The 20,662-nt window shown below is 37.6% G+C and overlaps 1 protein-coding gene across 2 annotated transcripts in view; it reads left to right on the forward strand.

The window, feature by feature from the left end:
• The first annotated feature begins 3,283 nt into the window (after positions 1–3,283).
• Positions 3,284–20,662, forward strand: part of grin2aa (glutamate receptor, ionotropic, N-methyl D-aspartate 2A, a) — a 145,422-nt gene continuing 128,043 nt past the window's right edge. The window contains exons 1-3 of one of the 2 annotated variants that reach the window (XM_039686761.2): positions 3,284–3,495; positions 3,752–4,086; positions 6,090–6,497. In XM_039686761.2, the coding sequence (XP_039542695.2) occupies positions 6,093–6,497 (405 nt within the window). In that variant the 5' untranslated portion in view covers positions 3,284–3,495; positions 3,752–4,086; positions 6,090–6,092. Of the gene's footprint in view, positions 4,087–6,089; positions 6,498–20,662 lie in introns of both variants that reach the window. The other variant, XM_089128480.1, reaches the window with a different exon arrangement.

Consider the following 20,662-nt stretch of genomic DNA (forward strand, 5'->3'; position numbering starts at 1 on the left):
ATCTTTGCAATGAATTGGTTGAGCCGATTCACAAAACCGGTCTGCACGATTCGTTCACGAATGTGGAACGAATCAGAGGATTTCACTGATGGAGCGAAAAGTACGCAAGCTGAATAACAAAAAGAATAATCTTTTACAAATATGATTGTATGACAGTTTTATTTGTAAATGAAGTACTATAAAACGTATTTGTAAGATATTTTAGTACTAGCTTATAATTTAAATGCAAATTATATTTAGTTTATACACTAACACGATTAAAAAACATTTAAAAAAGAGAAACGTATATCTGCCTAATGTCTTTTGAAAATAAGTAGTGCCATTTTTTTTCGATCGTATTTCTTTTTACTATTGGCTGCTTTTATATATATACAATTTATATAATTTATATATATATATATATATATATATATATATATATATATATATATATATATATATATATATATATATATATATATATATATATATATATATATATATATATATACTTTCTATAGCCTATTTCGCTCAACCTACAGCATGATGTTTAGTTTAGAGCAGAGCCATAGAGAGAAATGGCTCACTCCCTGGTTTAGAGGAACTAAAGTATTACTATACTATTTTTTTCTAACGATTTTTTTCTCCATTAAATTGCTTAGCTGCCTGAATGTAATCTACATTAACTGTTTTTCATCAGTCTCACAAATTCAAGTGTGCTCCTTGAAAGCGCCACCCAGCGGTTGGAGATGTTTTTGCAGACTGTTGACGTCTCCGTCCCATGCTCAGGAGTTCTGTGTGAGAGCAGCACCATACACACTTTTTACAGTGTAAGACTTGCTCGGAAACATATTGAAATGTTTTCCCCTCCAAAATTACCCAATTAACAATGTCTTCGATTGAGATATAAAATATTGTAATCAAGGTGTACCCATAGGGCCAACAGGCATAACCACCAAACCTCTTGAGTGCAGCAAATGAAGCCACTGTGCGGGAAGGTATAATCCAATTAATGATTATGAATCTAGCACTTAGTGTCATTGGATCTACACTACAGAAAGGTGTATAGTCAAACCAAAATGTATTCAGACATCTTCAACATTTCTCACATTATAACAGTTTATTCGCTATAAAGTTTAAAATGGTAATAAAATATGTAATGAACTATATCAAATCAGTTATCAAATCAGTTGATATTTCACTGGTTTTGGCCATCATTCTCCTACACAAATTAATTTTGAATAGCTGTCAGCTGTTAAATTTAAGAATACAATTGGATAGTACCAATTTAGGTCAACATTAGCAATGCTTCATTGTGTTCAGTCAGTGGTATAAAAAGGTCACTTAAGCAACTTAAGAAAAAAATACTTAAGCAAAATATGGTCAGGTCAATGTGAATTATTTTAGGTCCCAAATTTTTATACATTTTCCTGGTAGTCTACTGAAGAATTTTTGGGTTTTATTTTATTTATGCGTTTTCTATCCTCACTCACATAAATGAACTAGTGTCCACCCACTAAAAAAATGAACAATAATTTTTGGTTTGACTGTAGCTAGGGGCCACAACTAGCTACATTACCCTATTGAGACAGGCTGTCCCTGTTTATTCAGAATAGTGGTAAATCTAATAATAATAATAATAAAAACTTTTAAAAGACCAATACTTTACTTTAATTTAATTTCAGTTTCCATCAGTTTTGAATATTTGATTGCATTCTGGAATAGGCTATCTTATTCTGGTTCTTCTTTGGTCAATCCATTGATTTTGATTTTTGAGGGTTGTGTATATGTGTAAGTTTGTAATCTTTGTTTGCACTGTCTTGCTGTAACTGCTCACATTTTCTTTGTTTTGCATTGCAGGGGCATTCACTTTGCATTACTTCTCAAACAGACATGATATCGCTTCCCAGAATTCACGCATGACTCTGTACCCAGCACCACAGAGATACAGTAGTATGAAGTGGAAATAAAACCCTCAGGGAAAACCCAGAGCTGCCTGTGTACATTGCTTGATTATATATATATATATATATATACAGTATATATATACAGTATATATATACAGTATATATATATATATATATATATGTGTGTGTGTGCCAGTATGATGGTTGAATGGACCAAAATAGAAAGGGTGCTTGGTTGCTCACTTTGTGTGTGTGTGTTTGACATGTGGAGCTAAAATAGAAACGTTTGCAGAATTGTTAAAAAACTGCATCAGCTAAGAACTTCACAGGCAGGAGGAGCGTGTTCTCCTTTGAGATGTAAAGACATGTTCTTCACCTGCTGGAGTAGGCTAATGAATAAACCTGTTCATTGCAATTGAAAAATTAGAAAATGGCCATTTCCTTCTGTACGAGAGGATAATGGGAGTTTGGGGCTGAGTCTGACTGTGTAGCAAGTGTTCTGGCTCTGATAATCTTCCATGAGCTTGAGCTTGAGTCCTTCCCACAGGATCTGGTGACATCACACAGAAAGCTTTCCTATGAGTCATGCCTGTGTTTTGAATGCGTAGTTTGAATATACCATAGCTCATGTCACGTTTACTGAAATGATTCAGAGGGGGTTATGATGCTAAGAGGTAACATGTCATCATGTGGTGCTGTTTGGGCGTGCGTTTCTTGAATGGAGCATCTGAGAATCAAGAAATATCAGCTACAGCTGATCACATATTGTTATACTTGTACCCCTACATCCATACTTATTTAGAAAATTCTACATTAATTCACTTCAAAATAAAAATTCTGTCATCATTTACTCACCTTTAAGATGTTTCAAACCTGAATGAATTTCTTCTGTTGAACATAAAGGAAGATATTTTTTAGATTGTTGGTTGACTTCCATAGGAAAAAATACTATGGAAGTCAATGGTATAGGCTACATCAACTGTCTGGTTCAAAATATATCACTATGCATATTGTTTGCCTTCGCTGTATGTTGTAAATGTAATGGAAATAGGCTGTTTTCGTAATCTTTAGGGTGTTTTATGTTCATGTTGTTTATTAGTAAATTTAGTTTACGACCATCCCTGAATATAGGAACATTGCCACTGCAATTATTATGGTTATTTTTACCTATAACACGATTTGTCTGATTTATGCAACTAGACCAGAAAACATGAGGATAAGCGCATAAGTGCGTGTTTAGGGTGTATAACGAGCTGAGATAAAAGTAAAACGCTCGAGGTTCCCTCATACCATCGAAAAGTATTGCACGACTGATGTAACCCATGGAATCGGTCATGTAGCCTAGCAAATGAACGGTCAGATGAGTAGCGTCGTCTATAATGTAAGATGTGTGCGAGAGCAGCATCTGCGCTGACGAGCCCCTGATGTGTCCGAGCAGAGCTCGCGCGCTCCCTGTACATTGGGAATGATGAGCTCAGTGGTTTCCGCAGTGAAGTTTGGCTCTGGAATTTCAAACGCAAGTACGTCACTGAGAGGCAATCCCTAAACGAAACGATTCAGAAGTACCACGCCGCGACATGCAGGTTAAAGCTCCACAAACAGAACCAAGGTAGGCTAATCCACAATAAAGTAGCCTATTGGCAAGTTTCTGAACATGTTGTTTATTATAACTTTTACGCGTAGGCTAGCCGCCTACGTTAGCTACGACAAGTGTCGGTTGGAATGACATTTTAAACTCTGGGATGTTTGAGACCGATGATGACCAACTATCTGACGAGATTTGAAGACCGTTGCTCTGAAAACTGTTTTCTTCTTAGGGGGTGTCTTGCTCTAAAACAGGGTGTAATTCTCATTTTCACCTTAAGGATGTGTTACTGACGGCATCCCTCAGTTCCAGAGAGGCTGTGGGGAAAGAGGACTGTGAGACTGTCCTGTGGTCCTGCTTGCAGATCCAATCCCAATTTCTTGCGGATTCGGTTGCCAACGTGCGAGCAGTTCTATTCATCGACGAAGAGTCATGGATAATTCATAAACATGCAAACCACTGGATTAATTTTATTCACATGGTTCTGTGGTTGAACTTAAAGGAATCGTCCGAGGGAATAATTATCCATATTTCCAACCTGGCTTGTGAGAGGAGGAGGACTGTTGCAATGTCACCCCATTCAACATCTTTGGAGCTTTGTGGAAGAGGGATGCTGTGAGTAGCCTATCACTGTTTCCCTCACTCTGATTTCGGTAAAAATTCGCGTGGTTTATTATGATGTGGGCAATGGAGAATGAATATAGACGGTTTCAAATTCAGTCTCACCATTCAGTTACTCTGATATGAATTTGATGCAGGAATACGCGGCTTTTCCCTGCATCATTAGGGATGCGCGATCCTAAAATAATGCATAAAATGAAGAAAGGGGGATTGGTTATTTTATATCGTTAGAATGTAGCGGGTTTCAACAGTAGGCTATGTTTGATTTGATTGAGTTATGTTCAACAAAACGCTCTTATTTTACCTGTAAGAAAACTCGTGTCACGATCATGTGAGCATCCCTCAGGAGTGCGCTTCGTTTAAAACGAACAAATTCGTTTATTAATGAACGAGAAAAAGAGGGGGGGAAAGAACAGAAAAAAACAAATGTGTCATTTGAAAAGGCGTTACATAGAGGACTTGTATATGCTTCCTTTGATGTGTTACAGATTAATGCGGATTTTGGTCGAGTTGTTGATTCAACTTCGAATAAGCCTACGTAGGCTACTTTTCTTTTAAAAAGGCGATTTAATTTGTTATTGGTCATTTCGTTTTTTAATTTTTTTTATGTCTAATAATGGATATTAATAACCTTACTTGCGTCTGTTGTAAAGTTGTGACGCGCATGCTATACTTTACCATTGAATATTAAGGTGTCCTGCAGCGTAGGAACGCAAAACGAGACGCGCCAATAGGGGGCGCACTTGCATAGTGGTCGTTTTGAGGAAATTAATGAGGAATCAAAAGAAATATTCATCTAGATATATTACCCATGTTAAGATCTCTGTCACGTTGTATGAACACTGATATTGTATTTGCCTAAAATAACTAATCTGGTCAGTTTTTTTTTTTATTCACGCAAACACCAAAGTCTACATAAATTAAGCCTCCCCACCCTCTCTAATTAATTTTATTAAAGTAAATGATCATATTGTTAAATGTAATTGTTGTAAGACCTGGTTTCCAGTCATATTCATTAATGTTTGTCACATTGTTCATAATTATATTCCTCTGATGATATTTTTTTTCAGTAGCCTATATGTTTAGAGCATGGACATGTCACATTTTTGCTTAAATACATTATGTGTTTGACAAAATGCCATGTATTAATTTACAACAATGATTGAATACATACAGAAACTTAAACGAGCATGTTGATATATTTACACATCTATATTTATTAATTATCAAATCACTGTAAAGCTTTAAAAAAAATTAAATCGTCTAGTCTAAATGCATATATCACATTTTGAGTTTTGCTGTCTTAAAACAAGTCTAGATCAAATCACACAAAGATCTCTACTCAACTGCATTTAAACAAATCAACCATTCATGTTGCCCTACTGCATTCTTAACAGCCGAAACGAATAAATCTTGCTTGCTCATTATTTTATCATTAATAATGATGAGATGATGCATTATTCCTTATGAGAATCGCAAGCTTCAACAGCCCCTGCGCCATATGTTGTTTCTCTGCAGTTTCATGCCTTGCTTTACAATGCATCTGTTTGCATGTACATGCTGGCCACAGTAGCGGAGGGCCTGTGAGCTTCCTCCGCTCAGTTAGTCCAAGACTTTTCATGTGATGATGTCAGCTCCGCTCTCTTCTGCCCTGCTTGCTGCTCAGATCCAGTGTCACATGTAATATTCATCATTTGCTCATTGCTAGTTATTCATTGCCTAAATTCCAAAATGAGATTATAAAATCCTGCTGCGCTCCTCGCCGTTGTTGTGTAACTCCACTGGGTGCAATTGTGTATAAAATAGGTATTGTTGGTAAAACTAAAATATGTAATACGCAGTGTTGCATAAGATTTAGGCATGTGGAGTCATTTTGTTTCTTCTTAAAGAAGAAACTAGCAGTGTATTACATGGTATATTTTTGTAAATCTCTGAATGCATTATATCAAAATGTGTATGTGTGTGTGTGTGTGTGTGTGTGTGTTTTTGTTCGGCAGGGAATGAAGTCGAGCACTATGGGGCTTTCCAGGTTGGTTCTTCTGACTCTTCCAGCTCTCCTTACCCTCATCACTGTCTCACATGCGGCAGAGAAAGTGCCCATACTGAACATTGCTGTGATCCTGGGTCAAACACGCTACATTTCCGATCGAGATATACGGGCTCTGTGGAGCAAAGATGACCCCATTGATGTCAACGTGGTGACCCTGCTGGTGAATGAAACAGACCCCAGAAGCATCATCAACCATGTGTGCGATCTCATGTCTGGGACTAAAATCCACGGAGTGGTGTTTGGGGACGGCACAGACCAGGAAGCCATCGCCCAGATTTTGGATTTTATTTCCTCTCAGACTTTGATACCCATCCTGGGGATCCACGGGGGCTCGTCCATGATCATGGCGGATAAGGTCAGTCCGTAGTATGTCAACCATCAGCTCGCCTGGAGCAGGGTACATTATTGAATACTAAAGTGCTCTACTTCTCAAATTTGTTTACTCAATATCTGGAGCGGAAGATGAGCTCGAAATATTATTGAGATCACAAAATTAGTTTAGTTGGTAAAAATGTGCACTCTTAATGTGGTTTGGTAATGACAATAATGTAAAATAATATAATTAGTGCTGCGTGCGTGCAGTTGTGCCTTAACTGTTCCTCTGACAAATTACAGTATGGCGTTATTTCACAACATATGTTCCATCTAAAAGTAATCACTTTACTGAATCCGATAACAAATGTCTCTTATACTGAACCATCATAATTTCAATCACAGCTGTCATCATGCGACACTCAGTAGGAGGCAAAAAACAAAACTCGGATTTGAGATCAGTTTATGGTACAATTTAAGATGGCAAACCCAGAGTGATAATAATTTGCCACTCGTTGACTTTGCTCCATTTCCATTACCGACCGACCACTGCACATCTGAATTTACACTCCCAAAATCCCATTGCAGATCTCTACACTGAGTTTATATAATAATCCTGTTTCTTATGAGCACTCTCTGCTGCATTTAAATGTGTTTACTCTCTTTTCATCTCGAGATGTCGCTGTATCAAATGAAGCAACGTTTTGAAAGCTTATTCTCGGGAGACTTTCTTCGGCGGTACATTAAGTCATTCTAAAGCACTCTGTGTTGATCCTTAAGGAGATAAATGTCGGGGCTGTTTTAACTCACAGGGACCTTTGTGTCTTCTTTTGTTGAATAATACATCACATGCATACATTTTAAACTGTATGTCGCAAGGATGTGACTATATACTACCAGTGACATGTAAATGTGAACTTTGCTTGGTTTACATACATTTGTGTCATGGTAGCATAATGAAATCACTATATGCTACAGCTCTTCAAATTTGCTTTGTTATTTATAATTTTGTGTGCATGTTTAATGCCCTAAAGGTTGCATTTTAGTGGCACGTCAAAAGTGATAGTCATTTGATTCGATTCTGAGAACCGTTACTGGTTAGGAGAGACAAGGCGAAATTAATGGTAGCTCATGGCTTTTTTATTCGTCAGGAGACAAGAAAGCATACATGTGGTAATTAATGTTGGACAGCCGGGCAGGTCTTTCTTCATTTAGTGCACAAACAGCAGGATCTGAACCCAATAAATACAGGGATCATTGGCATGTGTCAGGGGATCCTTTGTTTTATATTTACAGTGCTTCGTCCCACTAAATGCGGTCAATGCACAGTCACGTTCATGGCTAGTTACGGCCAAAGATCAACTGACTGCCTTATTGACGTTTTTAGGTTGCTTTTCCCATATATCTCCTGCCTGAAGCAATTGATTTAAGACACATGATTGTCATTTAATACGCCAGTGCCAAGAGAGGCAACATACAATGGAGATAGCCATTTAGGCAATTTAGTTCTTTCTCTCTTCCATCACTGACAGGGAAACGCAGTGATCTGTCTTGCCCATGTGGATATATAAATTCTGAAGTTCTTATCCATTTATATACTCTTAATACATCCCAATAGATTCATATGCACACTGTGGCTCAAACTAAAGCCTCTGCTATCTTTCAGCTTTTTAGATTCTTTCCGGTGATTCAACACACTCAGAGGTAGTGTGTCCACAATGCATTTGACTAATCGGATGCAGAGTGTGCAGAACTAGTTCTAAAACAAGCGTTTTGGTAGTTGTGTGTGACTTTTAAGAACTATTTTTGATATGGCTGATATCAACTGTGCTGTTTGTTCTTTGAACACACAAATCATTACGTTGCATTTGAAACAAATGTGTTGGTGAGTTTTTCCTGTGCAGAGCAAACACCATTAATCTTATTGTGACCTGATTTAAGGCATGTAGAGAGTTGTTCATGGACATGGTGTTTAAGGAGTCTGCTGATCTTGTCGTTCTCTTTTGGACGAGATCCGACCCGCCAATAGCCTTCAAGTGCTGGCAATTTAAAGACTTTAATTTGAAGGAAGGGCCTTGTCACCCCATAGAGGTGTGTAATGCATATACGAGCATACCATATGGACACAGAATAGCTCAGGACCACCTATCTTAGAAATTCAGCTGATACAGGAGTCATCCTGATGTAGAGTTGCCAAAAAGTACAGACTATGGTACCATGTGATGCTTTGAGTGCTGTTGAGCCGAATCACATCTGATTGGCCACAGGTTAGATACACTCAAACCCCTTTTTATCTAAACCTCTCTACATAACCGCCAGACTCACACGTCCTCCATGTATGTAGTTTTTTAAAAACTTTTCACTCAAGTTTGTAGTTCTAACCGAATCCTTATCCAACGCGCGATGGGTTGTGGGCAATATCAGCCGTTAGAGTGTGCATCGATCTGCACTTCGGATTCTGACAGGAAATAGTAGGCCATCCGGGTCTCTTTCTAACACTCATTTCAACATACTGCGATCTGGGACGTACTAATTCTATTTTCGAATACTATTTAGGACGGATAGTAGGCCTATGCGAATTGGGACGCAGCAACAGACATATCTGATGAGCACAATGGACAATCAGAAGTGTTTACAAATTCACTCAACAGAGCTTAAAGCGTCACAGTTTAAAAAAATTCAGAACTGAAGTCGGTACTTTTTGACAACTCTATCCTGAAGCATAATTGTTAGAGAACATTGCCTACAGAAAACCGGTAATAAGCTTATCTTATCTTACTCTTGGGCATAATTCTCTAGACAACCAACTTTTTGCAAGCTGACACAAAGTAAAGAGTTGGTAAACTTTTTAACAGCAGTGGCCTCTGGTTTTGTGGTCAATATTTGTTCTGTTCAAAAGTTTGCCGTCAGCAAAATTTTTAATATTGTTAAAGTCTCCTATGCTCACCAACATCAACGGTACATTTATTTGATTAAAAATACAATAAAAAACAATAAAGCTGTTAAAACGAGTGTTTTATATTTTAATATATTTTAAAATGTAATTTATTCCTAATGTAATTGATTTATTTAGCAGCCTTTACTCCAATCTTTAGTGTCACATGATCCTTCAGAAATCAGTCTAATATGATGATTTATTGCTCAAGAAATATTTACATTTATTCATTTAGCAGACGCTTTTATCCAAAGCGACAAATGAATGAACAGTTGTGCTGCTTAATTTTTTATTGGAAAGCCTAATCTTTTTTTTTTCCCAGGATTTTCTAATGAATAGAAGGTTTAAAACCATTTAGCATAGCAAAAAGCATTTGTTATCAATATTTTGTTACATTATAAATTTATTTCTGTCCTATTATTTTTTATCATTGTAATGCATCCTTGTTGAAGAAAAATATCAGTTGTAACACTCATGTAACGTTCAGCTACAATCCGTGACTCTTATAATACTTTTGAGTTCTGAATTGGGTCCCATAAGTCACATCCATTGAGCGCTTTATGTTATTTATATGCAAATTCATCAACAAAGACATGCTGTGAACAAGCACAGCACTTATGTTTACTGTTCACTAATAAGAGAGCATTTATGAACATGTGAATTATGAAATTTAATTAACTTACTGTCTTACAGCTAATAACCTGCTGTTGCTTTAGATGAGGGACCAACCACAGGGTGGATATTTAAAATTATATTATTAATTAACTACAATGGCATCAAAAGTGGCATCAGTCCCTCCAAAGAGATGCCTTTGTCTATCCTCATTGTGCCCATAAATGTTCTCTCTATTTGTGATTTCAGTTTGTGCTTATCTTGCCTCATGTCCACAATTTGAAGGTGTGTCCAGCAAAAGCTCTATAGTATTCCTTCGAAAGGATTCTGAGCCATGCTTCTGAACAAAATAATTGCGCTATTGTTGAGCGACACAGCAGAGATTGCAAATATCATCTCAAATTCTTATGTCCCGATCCCCTGAGCGCAATCAAAAATTCTTCACAGCCGTATTACCACACGACTAGCCTTGAGGGACATGCTGAAATGGCACAATTGTAAATGTGACGCATACACCCCTTATGCTCAATCTCACACAGATGTTTAATGTTTAACACATTGTCTCTAGCTGTTACCTCACAGGGGTTAAACATGGCCACCCATTATCATTCTTTAGCAGCATCCAGGAGATGGTGGCTTACACAAGGGGTGCAGAACTCACCGCACATGTCCATCGGACATGCGTTCCAAAACTCTTTTGATTGTGCTATCTTGTGTGCCTGGCTCCCGTGGACAGCAAGAAAAAAGAATTTAATTAGCTATAACTGCTATTTCCAAGGCAATAAGGCTTTGCGCAGCGGTGCTGGAGAGTAATGATGAAAGTAAGCAATTTCCCACAGGAAAATCACAAATGAGATCACTATAAAATCTCAGTTGTTTCTCCTAGACTGCAGTGAGATTATATGAAGAGTGAATGGAGAATTTAGCTATGCCTTATCACTTAAGGATACACTCTAATGTCACACGATTTCAAAGATGTCTCACATTGGGTCTTATTTACTAAACATTTTATTTACTAAGTTTTGTGTCACATAACCACACATTAAAGAAACATTTCTTATTATCGGTTAAAATAAAACACTTGTGCTGCTTAATATTTTAGTTTTTTCTTTGCTGAAAAGACAGTTAAAATAAAAACAGTCTGAGAGTCAGGACCACACAAGAAAAGAGAGAGACCTCAGAAATGCAGTGATGACAAACAAGACTTCACAAAAAAGAGTGAAAACATAGGACTTATATAGGCAGGACTTAACAAGCTAATGGAAAAAAAAAACAAAAACAAAAAAAAAAACAGCTGAACCAAATCACGACATAATGAAAAATCACAAGTCAAGGAGTTCTTGATAGTCCATGAAGTTGCAGTAGGACCCTCTGGAGATTATCCAGCTGGTGGATGTGACACTGGGGAATGGCATGCTGCAAATGTTACTTAAGTGTATATTTTATTTTTTTCAGTATTAAATGCAAAAATAAAATAGCTATTATGCAAAATGAACTTTTATATTGTTTTTTAAACTTGTTTGCAGGGGAGCAGCAGCTCATTTGCATTTAAAAACACATGCACGAAAACAGCATGTTTTTGATACAACTCAAAAAGGATCATTTACAACTTGGTATAATAAATTATTTGTGGTGCATTTTAAGCTGAAACTTCACAGACACATTCTGGGGACACCCAAGACTTATATTACATCTTGTAAAAAGGCTGGGGCATAATAAATCCGTTTTAAAATTCCCTTTAAAATACTTCCTAATTTCTCAGCAAGATGGAGAGACAGCTGATACTAAGTGATTTGTGGGTTTATGCAGCAGATGGGTAGCCTGTTTAAAAAAGTAAGTAGCCTGTTTAAAAAACTAAAAAAAAGCTTTCACTATGGTTTCAGTTTCAAGGAAGTCTATTGATTGATTCAAGGTAGGAGCAAGTCCTGGATTCCCAAGCAGCTGCAAGCTGCACTCTGTGCTGCAAATGTGCCAATGACCCCTGGAAACGCTGCAGTTCGGACTTTCTGATGTCACAATTAATGAAGGATGTTATGAAGACAAGGTAGTTTGCACTGAAGCAATCTAGGGTCACAGACTAGCCGTCTGTTGTTTCATCGGTTAAATGCTGCAAATTATTTACTATCAATTATGAGGTAAATGAAGCCTCTGACATTTATTAGACAACAAAGGTAGCTGTGAGATTGACCCCACAGCTATATGCTCTCTTATGTAAAGACAAATCCATTGGAGGGTGTAATCACACATTGGGCCACTTGCTAACTGCGGACCTTAACAGCCAAACTGTAATCTTATGTAAGGCAGGCTGAAAGTACACGGCGAGCTTGAAAATAACAATGATTTCATTGCATTATGAAACTTTGGCTCATTAATTAAAGACAGGTCAGTGCAGTTGTGAAGGGTGAAGCATGAGGCAGATGTTTTTCTGGCTTCTGCAGTGCTCCTGTTTGGCCTGGTTAAGGGCACACAATGTTAATTTGATTGTTTTACCAAACACCGTGGTTACACTGTACAGTAAATGCGTGATTGTCGAAATTAAAATTCGGTCATCATTTACTTGCCATGTAAAAATTTTAAACGTTTGTTCCTCCCATACAATTAATGTAAACTTGTTTTTTCAAGCTTTAAAAACATAAAATTGGTGCAAATTTCTTTAAAGCTGCAGTGCGTTGCTGTTTTGGGGTTAAAAATGGTCCAAAAGACATATTTGAGGAAATGCATAACCTGCCAGTGTTGGTTATGTATCCAAAAAATTTTCTGCTTGCCATAGCTCGATTCAAAACGGTAAACTTGTATTTGTTTTTATTTCCAGTACTAGGGTGGATTTTCGCGGGAGATTCAAGCATGTCACATGTTACGTCTGTACACATAAAGAAGAAGTCTCGGCTAGTATAAGCTATATTGCTTGTGAGGATTCTGGAGGTGGAGATTTATAGCCTTTTCTCCCAGCACTTGATATAATTAAACTGATCAATTTGTTTGTGGATCCAGAAAGTTCAAACGACAATCACCAGTGCCAATAGATTCATCCATTATACAATGCAAAAGACTTTTTTTGGACTTGAGTGGAGTGGCTCTCGAAAACTGCAACCGGACCAAGTGAAAACAAGGATACATATCGGAAGGACATTACATGTAGTCACGCAATGCTTGCTTACGTTGTTAACATTAACAGTTTGAGAACAGAGTATAATTTGTACGGTTTTGCGTGATATGATAACTTATAAGCGATTTGTAGTTCAGATGACATTTTCCTGTGAAAATTCTTATGTTGGTCATACTTCCAAAAAGAATAATCTGTGATTCTGAATGCCAGTATCCACACCGATGCGGTGACTGACAGGCTCACTTTCTCCTCAAACATTGTGTTCATCCACGCTGTGCCATGTTGAGGGTGTTGAAGTATAACTTGATACAATTTGATGATTCTTCGAATGACTGCAATTGCAGATTTTGAACAGAGATGGCGACAAAGAGGAAAAAACATTGGACTGCAGCTTTAACATAAATAAATATAGAATAATATATAAACAATGGTTTGTAAAAGTATTCAAAAATCCCTACCCCCCACACACACAAATTTTGTAATGTTGCTGCCTTATGTTTAAATTACTTTTTTTGTCCAACATCAATCTACACTCCATACATCATACTGACAAAGCAAAACAGATGATAACTGCAAATTTATAATAACAAAAACACACTGAATTAATTCCATTGCATAAGTATACCCTTTTCTCGGACACTTAAAATTTAGCTCAGGAGCAGACCAATTTCGCTTGTAGAAGTTACTACACTTTTAATGGATTTAACCTGTGGCAAGCAATAGGGGTGGGAATTTTTTAGCCTGTTCAGCAATAGGGGTCGGAATCTCTAGGCACCTCATGATTCGATTCGATTACGATTCAGAGGGCTTGCGATTCGATGCTAAATCGATTATCCAAATCTTTGTGTGCGTGTGTGTGTGACTATAAATACTTTGCTTTAAAAGTACAATAACCCATAAAGAATTACTACAATTTATTTTATTAACATTGCAAAGAACCAACAGGAAAATAAATGTGTGCAGTGTGCCTGAACTAGCAGCATTATATATATACAACAACGGCTGGTACAGCCGAGTGTTTTTCCTCCTCTGGCTGGAAACTGTCATATGGCTTCTCATATTTGTTGTCTTTCCAAAATATTATAGTTTTATTCTACAAAGCTTACAACTAGTGTGGCTCTTGCCCAGCTCCTTTCCCTATTCAACTTCAGAAGCCAAAATATTTCCACATGTCAGCTTTTAATGAGGAGGGTGTTTGGATTTGGCGCTCAGTCATCCCATCCGCCTCTCTGTTATGTGCAAGCACGCCACAGACGGTCCGGCCACTGCACTTCTGCACTTTACTATATATATATACAGTATATAATACACTACCCCGTATTGGCACAATTCCTTGTCAGAAGCAGTGAAGTGTGTTCAAAGACAGCAAACGGAAGTGGATGGCATGAATTAAATATATTTAGCTTTTTGCTCCATGCATTCAATAGAAACAAGTTTTATCACATCCGCGTCTCTGTTATGTGCACGCCACAGACGGTCCGGCCACTGCACTTCCGCGCTTCAGAGTTCAGTCTTTCGTGTTCCGTCAATATTACGTTATTTTTTTTTTCTATATATATATATATAGAAACATTTTTTTTTGAAAATCGATTTTTGACATTTGTGAATTCATTCAGAATCGTCCACATCGCGATGCATCTAAGAATCGATATTTTCCCCCACCCCTATTCAGCAAGACATCATACATCATCTGCGCATTTCGTAGTTCGCTGTGCAGACAGAGCAAGAATGGCAGGCAAACAGCCTAACTTTCCTTCTGAACCGACAACATAAGTGGCAAGTATCTACATTTTAGGTTTGACGGTACAGTTCTACCGCTGACTTTGCCCTTTGCAGATAATTCAGTGAGATTCGACTATGTTTCTGCTATGTCTTGAAATCGCACATGAATACATTTTAAATAGTACAGTGCATTTTTTCCTTTATGTCAACAGGTCAACTTCTGAATTTCACAATCACATACATAACATGCAAGCAAGTGCTTCTGTTTCTCCTCTAACTGTAATGTAAAGGTTTCTCACTGGTGAATGACACAGTGTAATCCAATAACGTTGTCTCTGGTCGTCTCACTTTTGGTCTCACTTTTGGCCATGTGTTTTGGAGGAGGTGTGGCTTTGGACAGCGATTTAGACATGCTTTCAATGCTAGCAGTCTAAAGTTATATATAAAGTTTATTATGTGTACCACCTTTATGTTTTTATTTAATATTTTATTTTGGTTTTTGAGAATCCCAGTTTTTCACATTATAATGAAGTCACCTTTTGTTTTTCACAACCTTTATGAAAGAAAGTGTACAATGAGGTTAAGTAAATGATGACATTGGAGTGCAAAAGTAGAAAAGCCTATCCAAGTCTTGAAGCAGAGACTGAAGCGCTTCTTCCATATGCTTTTTTAGAATGTATTTTAGACAAAGTAGAACTGCTTCTTCACTGCACACTGTTTGGCTTTCATGCGACTGCAAAATGAATAAAGCTTTCCTCTAGACTTGCTTTTCCTCCGCTGAGATGAGAGATGCACTGCGGTGCTCATGCAGCGAACACAATAACATCAGAATACACTACTCCGTATTGGCACAATTCCTTGTCAGAAGCAGTGAAGTGTGTTCAAAGACAGAAAATGGAAGTGGATGGCATGAATTAAATATATTTAGCTTTTTGCTCCATGCATTCATTAGAAACAATTTTTATGTAGGATGGCCCAGTGGATTGTAAATTGCTCACAAAAGCAAGGCATAGTCTTGAGGAAAATTTAAAGCGTATCCCGGAAGGCTTATGGGTTGAAGGAACGCCATTGAGTGGCATTGTTCTTTTTCTGCACAGCTCAGCCTATTAATGTTAAGGACATTTAACCTGCTCTGGAATAGATCCTCTGCTTCAAAAGAGCACTCAAATGTACATAATGTACCGGACTAAGCCTATGGCGGCTTCACTAAATTGTAAACCATGCATTCAAGGTGACTTTTCAAACTGAATAAGATTGCAAAGAATAATTGTGGACAGAAATCATCTAATTCATGAAGCTGTTAAGCACCTTGAACAAACATTTTTCACATCGACTTGCATTTGCTCCAGGTACTAGACTAGAGGCTGAATTTAATAAAGGTTATCCAAACAACATTATTGTAAAATGTATTACAAAAGTGTTTGCTTGACGATTTTGATTGGATAATTGATTAACAGAGCTTTAACATCTTAATCGATGGCAAGATAATGACTTGTTTTGTGCTCAATGAGAGGGCAGCTGTTCTAATTTCTGAATGGCCTAAGGTACTTTAATTACATTTTTTGTTGCTTTCTTTTAGGAACGTTTCCATGTAATATCCATAGAGCATACTTTAGACTCATACCACGGCCATCTTGGGGCTATGACTGTCAATGCGTGCTCTGTCTGTCTGTCTCTGTCGGTTTTATGTCAATGATCCTTTCTAAAATCATCTTTCTAAAAGAGAGTAAACTAGTTTTTGTTCTACTTCTTCCCCATGTTCCTTAGTTCTCAATACATGGACATGCCTTTAAAAATAGGTCCAAAGGTAGCAAAGATAAATGACAAAACAGCTGAGTTTTTTAGGGTCAGCTTTGACAAATGAGGCAGCGGACTTTCAGAGCTCCAGAGACTTCCACAGTTAGGTCGCTAATCTCAGGAGGTGGAGGTAAATGCATTTTTGTTATGCTGGAGGAAGCAGCCAAGGTCTTGAAATAGTGCTATTTGCTGATGTAAATGTATATAACTGTTGTCAAGGATGCAGAGGAAAAATGCCAGACTGAGGTTTAGATTAAATGAAATTCTTGTTCCCGAAACCTTGACTGCTTTTTGTGCATGACAAAAACCAAAGACTTTCAGCACGGAAGTATGTGCGAATCGTGACAGTCGTCTTTATAAAGGAAAGTGTAGAGGCGGTTTATAAAGTGGTTTATAAAGTGGCCTTGAAGATGTGCGGAACATTGGGGAAAAATGCCAAAGAATTTATTTCATTGGTAAGGTGAAAATGTTCCTACAGGTGTTGACGATGCTACAGTTTTGTGAACAATGAATGGAAAAATAAAGAAGCTACTTGTTCACCACAGCTGAAAAGTGTGATTATGTGGCTGATAAATAATGGCTTCCCACATTACTCAAGTTTCTGAGGTGGACAGATGAGCTTCACACTTGAGGTTTACAGTACCTCCTCAGTGTAGGTCAAATAAATGAACAATTGAGCATACAAACTGGGCTATGTATTTATGTTCACATGTTATGAAAACGTTTATTCAGACCACCCATAAAAAAAGAGTTACCCTTGGGGAAACTAGATAAATAATATCATTATTAATAATAAAAACAAACAAACAAAAACAATTATTTTAAATGCTGCAAATGAATTAGGCATCACAACATTATAATGTACAGCATGAAACATATTTATTTGGATATTTATTCTGAGAAATATTTGTTATTTAAAATGATTTCTGTTTCACACATGAAAGTAAGCGATACCCTACAGGCACATCATGCGGTGAGTAAATTATAATTTTTTGTCATCTATTCCTTTAAGCGAGCATTTGATGATGGTAATCCGTTCTAAATGCACAATTATACAACCTATATCGACCGATACAATAAAAACAAAATCTCAAATGTCATCCTATTGAGAATGAGGAGTTGACGTCATTTTACAGTGCCCCTCCCCTTTCCTCCATGTTGGTAGGATTCCCACGACAAAACAGTATTGATTACGTGTGTTTTTAGCTCGGTAGTAGAGGAGTTTCTCGCAATGCCGCACTGTTTTACCATGCCTGGAAGTAACTGCTGCGTTAAAAACCGATAAAAACCCTGGTAACCGATAGCGTCACCTACCATCATGGCCGACCGGCTCAGACCCCGCCCAAATAGGCACGTGACTCCTCATTCTCAATAAGTAATATACTGAGCAAAAATAATAAAAAATGGATCTCAATTTAGCTTCAGAAGTCATTGTAAAGAATGTTAAGAGGAACAATTTAGATGTCTTATGAGTCCTCATCTGAAAAACAGGCAATAAACCAAATCAAAGGGTGCCTAATGACATGCTTTGATAAACCAGGGTTACTTTAATTATTTGGTAGTAGTCGACCGATATACCAGCCGATATTTGGCATTTTTAAAATATTGGCATCGGCCGATAAGTTTTTCTGATGGGCCAAGACCCACTTAGCCGGTTATATTTTCACATAACACCCTCTTTGGCTGGTTGTATTGTCATTAGGGATGGGCATGATTAATTGACGATCGATTATTGATCATTAAGAATGCTGCAGCGTTGCTTAGTGTGAGTGGAAAGTGAATGTGTTCCCCAGGCTGGTGATGTTGGCGCAGAGGTACCTGTGCATCCCGCCAGCAACGTCAGTCCCCTCATCAGAGCGTGTTTTCAGCGGCTGGACTGAAGCATTTGTTTACATTTGACGCGTCCGCACTAGCGTGACGACAAAAATGTCGTCATTGCGGTATTCTGTGTTTCACAGTCAGGCGAGCGCGTCGAGTATAAACACCTCGTCCGTTTGGGGAGGTGCGCGCGCAGTCTGCAGAGACTCTCTTGCGCTGAAGAGCCAGGCGAAAGTGGAAACAAGGCTTGATGGTCACCATGCAGGTTGCAGTCGCGTCTGACCCCAGATCATGTCATCAACATGCTTATCTTTCTCTAATTGATTGTTAGGCTAATCTCTCTCACCCTTTCTCGAGTCCATGCCTTGGATAGTTGAGTTAACCTGTCAGATCTAAATATTATTATGTTTTTGGTTGAGTTATTTTTTTTTATATTTATTATTTTGGAACAAACGAGGGTCTCATGAGGGCCAACTCGCAGCTGCAGGTTCAGTTGCGTTAGAGCACCGCCGCGCATATCTTCAAATTTAGCCTAACCGAACGCCCAGTTTAACTGCCACGAGTTGATCATCTTGCAATAAAGATCTAATCGAGGAAAAACACGCTGTATTTTCGCTGTATTTTTGTATTTTCATTGCATTTTTAATTTATAAAAAGTTAAATAAATAACAAATATGAATATAAAAATATTATTGATTAATCGATAGTCGACCGTCAATTCTTCCGACGATCGACTAAGAAAATTCAATCGAATGCCCGTCCCTAATTGTCATACACTATTACCCCCGACAGTGTCTGGGTTTACTAGTGTGATATGTTAGTGATTACTGACTCAGATGTATTATTTTAGACCTGACGGTGTCAATGGGCTAGCTGTGCAGCTGCAAATGCGTTTTAGATAGAGGTTTCAGTAAATCGAGAAAAAGCAGTTTTCCCACTGCGTATAGCTACGCAATACTTCGTTCCCTAACTCAGGGAACTGAGGTTACGTGAGTAACAAAGTAGTTTTATTGCATTATGAGAGAAGAGGCACTCGTATGCTCCATTTTATGTATAAATTGAGATTCGAAATTGCAGATGCGCTGCAAAGATCTCTCTGTGACACAGATTCTCTCAGAAGTGTCTGTGATTATTGCCAGAATGGTGCATATTGAACTCCTCAGAAGTCAATTTGAAACATGTGTTTTGCCCCAAAGGACTGAAGACTTTACTAGAGTTTGGTGCATAGAAAGCAGGCCCAAGGGCAGAGCTGTAAAATCTCCTATGCCAGCTGAGTCCCAACCCGCACAGGCAGCTGCCGTAGCTCGGTCGGACCAGCTTTGGTCTGTGTTGTTGTGTATGTGTAGCGAGAAGAGCGGGGTCAGAGGTATGAGTCTTTAAAGTCAATAGCGTCACCAAATTGCTGCCTATGGTCATCTGACTTAAGCTCTACTTAAAATTCTTGTAACATTGCCTTTAGCCTGTCAATAGCTGCTCGTCATGGCTAGTCATGTAGCATCTCTGCGTAAAGACCTTTCAGTTCACAAGTTCAGTTAAGCCAAATTTTCAACAAAATCACCATCTCACCAAAACCACAAGAATTTTGTGAAAAATGTTGTGCCTAAAAGAGCATAAGGATCCAAAGAGTTTTGACCATTATCAATTATCGACCAATAGTAGATATATACACTTCCTGTCAAATGTTTGCAATCAATGTTTTTTTAGAGAAATTCTTACTTTTATTCAGCAAGAATGGATTCAATTGAATTAAATGGATTAAATCAAAGTAAAGACATTTTCATAATTTAAAAAAAAAACAGTTTCTTCAGAAATATTAATCAGCACAACTGTTGATATTAATAATATTGAGAAATGTTTCTTGGGCAGCAATATTAGAATGATTTATGAAGGATCATGTGACACTGAAGTTATGATGCTGAAAATTTAGTTTTGCCAACATAGGAATAAGTTACATTTTAAAATGTAGTGAAATGGAAATTTATCATTTTGAATTTTAATAATTTTTCACAATATTACAATTTTTACTGAATTTTTCAAAATCTTCAAATACATAAATCTCTCTCTCTCTCTCTCTCTCTCTCTCTCTCTCTATATATATATATATATATATATATATATATATATATATAGCAGCAGTGATGACATTATGACATGTCATTAGCCTGCAAACACATTTGCTGAAACCTTAAGCACTCAATTGGCAGCCTGTGAGTCATGT

Source organism: Pimephales promelas, chromosome 3 (genome assembly GCF_988280905.1).
Source record: "Pimephales promelas chromosome 3, fPimPro1.hap1.1, whole genome shotgun sequence".
Lineage (NCBI taxonomy): Eukaryota > Metazoa > Chordata > Actinopteri > Cypriniformes > Leuciscidae > Pimephales > Pimephales promelas.